Consider the following 3949-nt stretch of genomic DNA (forward strand, 5'->3'; position numbering starts at 1 on the left):
GCAGGAATGAGGCCGTGCTGGCACACGTCCTGGCCTGGCCTACAACAGATGGTTTAAAAGGGCTTGAATGATCAAGGCCTGGACATGCAGCAGGTAATGCACTCAGCACTGGGCTGCCCTGGCTCTGATTTTCATGTCACTTAATGCACAGCTGCTCTCAAGGTGCATAACTGCATCCCTTAGCACCCTGGGGAGCCTTAGTCCTATTATAAAATGGAGCTGCAGGGTTGGGTTTTAACCCCATGTGCAATGGGGTCATGCTACCAGCCTGTCCATGCCATAGAAGTAACTGTGTCAGGGTATTGTGTAGTCCCTGCATAGGAGGCACTGCAGCCTACAACCAATAGCCTCTTCCATGTCCTTGATGTAGGGCCAGTAGCAACACTCCCAGCCCTCATGCTTCTCTCTGCCCCGGGGGGGTGCTGCTTCCCCTGATCCCAAGTCAGCATACCTGGTTGCTGGCAGCAGAGATGGCATTTCTCCCTCATAGAGCTGCTGACGCAGTCACATTGCTCCAGTCCATACTTAACGCAGAGCGAGGCGAGGCAGAGCTAGGGAATTGAGTGAGAAATAGGAGTGGGATTTATGGGATATGCCTGCTCCAGGCCAGTGATCCATCCCAGGCAGGGAGCAGGTGGATTCACTAAGGGACCGAGACTCTCCCAAGTGCTGGCTCCGTTTAACAAGACAAAGTGCCTTCCCAAGCCTCAGTTCTCAGTGGAAGGTACCAGGCAGACCGAATTCCTTGTGTCACCTGCAGCGCAAGCTGCATCATGCCCCATGGCTAGAGGGGAGGCCGCACAGGCCTTGCCAGTCTGCAGCAGGTCCCTAGTCTAGTACTCTTATCTCCCAGAGGCCAGGCCAGGACCCCTGGAGTAACCTGCTTGTAGGGAGAAGTTGGTAGTGAGGGGCTGCTTTAATGCATCAAAACTAGAGGGTTTCAATCCTTTCCTGTGGTATAAATGCCCTATCCCCATGTGAATTCTGCTGAGCTCTTTGCCTCACAAACACCCTGTGGCAGTGAGTTCCTCAGGTTATCTGCACCTAGCATGGGGCTACTTAGCTTGAACCTGGTCTAGGGAAGCCTTTGAGGCCCTCACCCATGCAGTAAGCAGTGCTATGGCCCATCCTATTCAGCCTGTTTTAGTCCTTAAAGTCACTGGCTGTCACAACCCCCAATCAGACAAGGTTAACAGTCAGGACTAACCCCAGCAAGGCAGATCCGTGTGCCCCTGCTGCAGAACGTGCCGTTGTCCCTGGGGACGGGTGTGGGGCACTGAGCTGCTAGCCCAGAACAGATGCTTGCGAAGGCGCACTCCGTCTCCTCTTGGCAGAGCTCCCCTTGGGATTTAAAGACACAGTCCTGGCTGCAGCACAGGCCCTGGCTCGAGCTGGGAGATGGAGCAATGGTTCAGATAAGCATGGGGAAGTAGCCAGCCCGCAGCAGGGCAGCAAGCTGCCAACTCGGTAGTAACAGCAGAACTGAGGCAATGACTTACCTCCTGGGTATGAGCATCGTGTACATGCGTTATCAATATGGAGTAATAACCATGACGGGGGACACATAGGGGCATCAGTTTAAAACAAATGCTGGAGACCTTGTTGGTACTGAAGGGCTTTGAAAGAAGCTGCCCCTCCTAGCAGGGGTGGCTCAGTCACTTATGCATCAGGTTAAATCGAAATACCTAGCAATAGGTATAGTGCCCTGGCTTTGTTGTCCCTAAGGAGCTGTTGCTGTTACACGGAGCACTGTGTGAGTGTAGGGTGGCACCTTGCAGATATGCAGGGTAGAGCTGATAAGCAGCTGTCGCTGCAAATGGGCCCTGAGCATATCTACAGGCCCTAGAGCATGAGGCTCAGGTCCTACGGTTGTATCCTTGCTTCTTGCTTGCAAGTGCCACTAGGTTTGTTGTGGGCAAGCCCCTGGGATGCTTGTCACAAGTAACAAACAGCTCCCTGCCTCAGCCACCCTCAAAAGAGCTTTTAAGTGCCCTTGGGTGTCTCCGGCAGGATCCTAGGAGACATTTTGCAGCAAATAGGATGAGGGTCACCCACAAAGTCTGATAGGAAGAGAAAGAACAGCTAATAAGGCATTAGGGACACCTACCTGCACTGCGCCCCTGGCTTCAACCTACAGCCGATGCCGTTCGGCTCTCTAGCCGCATAACAACAATGGTTGGAGATGTCATTCCCCACGTCGCACTCCTCCCCTGGGTCCACTATCCGGTTGCCGCAGATGGGACGGTCAGTTTCTGAATGGAAGGGGAAGAAAAATGAATGCAACGTTGAGACCAGGGGCTGATGACAGGTTGGGGGCAGCCCTGGCTATGGGCCTAGCAAGACTGGCTGGACAAACACCTGATGCTGGGTGATCACAAGCTGTTGTGAACGTCAAGCCATTTACACAACGCGGTGCATTAAGGGGAGGGGGTGAAGAGATCCGTGTGCCAGCTTGTTCCCCGAGGACTGAATTTTGCTTGGCCTTTGCTTTAGCATGGGGTATCACCAGTCATAAAACTGAACCCTTTCTGAACCTCTAATCTGGGAACAGCAAATTGATCCTACTACTCTCTACAAATATCCAATGGTGCTTTGTCTTGTGTTAGTCCTTAATTCACCAGCTGCCAGTTTCATGGTACAGCCCAAAATGAACAATCTGCACTTGGACCCATCAACATTTAAATAGTCAAGTCCCCTGTCCACACCTACATTTATGGCACCCATCACTATGTTATCTAAGTATTTCTCCAGGCTAAATAATTTCAACTTTTTGCTGATGTCTTGCTAAAGCTGAGAGCTGCCCACAGTGTTTTGGGGAAACAAACAAAAAAATCCCTTTGCTATAATTTACATCTGAAATGACACCTACAGAGACCCAAGGAAGGGGACTTGCTACCTGAAAGTTTGTCTCTATCCCTCCCAGCTATAGAGTCGGGTCAATAAAAGAGATCACCCAAAACAAACCAAAGCAAAGAATCACTGAGCTAATTGCAATTAGCACAGACAAATGACAGCAGAATTTAAAGAATTCATACATATTACTGCCTCTTACCAACAAAGCAGGTGTCCTTTTTGGCTCTCAGGAGCTTCCCGATGTACTCGATGCTGCACGTGGAGAACCTGTCGTTGTTGTGTTGCCATCCATCCGTGGCGTGGCCAAACATCAGGTAGTTCCCGTATGTGGTGTCAATGTTGAAACGCGCACACTCTTTACTCTCATCGTGCTGAAACAGAAGATCGTATGCTCTGAATGTGGAGCAGGAGCCAAACCAATCTGAAGGGGGCTTTTCTATTCTCTGAACATAAAAGGCATTTTTAGGACTTTGTAGATTCACGTATACCGTTAAAAGATGACACTTCCTGCTAGGTTGTGAATACACAATGCAACATCATTCATGAGTGCAGCGTGTTTCATCTCAATGTGCTTCACAAACTTCTCTTTGTGTTTCAACATCACATAATGCCTACTCGAGCTGCTGGAAATGTTTTGTCAAAGATTATTTTGGATGTTGTCATAGAAGCCAATAAGTTAATTCAATAGCAATGTATTAGCTTCACAAACCAATCTGGTTCTGTGCATTTAATAGAAGGAATTCCAGACAGGCCCCTGTTTTATGGACATATAAAGCACTTCAAAAATCAGTCATTTCTTGAACACGAAGGCTTGAAAAACCCTAGATAAGAGCACCAGTTACAAGGTTCGGGGGGGATTTGGAATTCAAGGCTTTTTTTTCCTCCCAGAACTAAATTAAACAGTAAGTCATAAAAAGCCCGTTAAAGTGTCTGAAAAGATGGACTTTGGAAAGCCCTGAAGGAAATGAGTGTGGTCCAACGGCTAACCCAGGTGTTAGCCTTGCGCCCAGGAGACCTGTGCTGTATGCCAGATCCCCTGTGATCCTGCACTCTCAGACTGCTTCATTTAGCTCCTTTGGCCCCCCCCCCCCCCTGG

General features: G+C 49.6%; 1 protein-coding gene across 1 annotated transcript in view; it reads right to left on the bottom strand.

Moving 5' to 3' along the window:
* LOC102371793 (disintegrin and metalloproteinase domain-containing protein 10-like) overlaps window positions 1-3949 on the bottom strand; it is a 15133-nt gene that overhangs the window by 2484 nt on the left and 8700 nt on the right. The window contains exons 10-14 of the mRNA XM_025196569.1: window positions 3053-3224; window positions 2108-2252; window positions 1208-1391; window positions 452-551; window positions 5-39 (exon numbers count right to left, since the gene is read on the bottom strand). Coding sequence (XP_025052354.1) covers window positions 5-39; window positions 452-551; window positions 1208-1391; window positions 2108-2252; window positions 3053-3224 — 636 coding nt within the window. The remainder of the gene's footprint in view (window positions 1-4; window positions 40-451; window positions 552-1207; window positions 1392-2107; window positions 2253-3052; window positions 3225-3949) is intronic.

This window comes from Alligator sinensis, unplaced genomic scaffold, assembly GCF_000455745.1.
Source record: "Alligator sinensis unplaced genomic scaffold, ASM45574v1 scaffold1295_1, whole genome shotgun sequence".
In the NCBI taxonomy this organism is placed as follows: domain Eukaryota; kingdom Metazoa; phylum Chordata; order Crocodylia; family Alligatoridae; genus Alligator; species Alligator sinensis.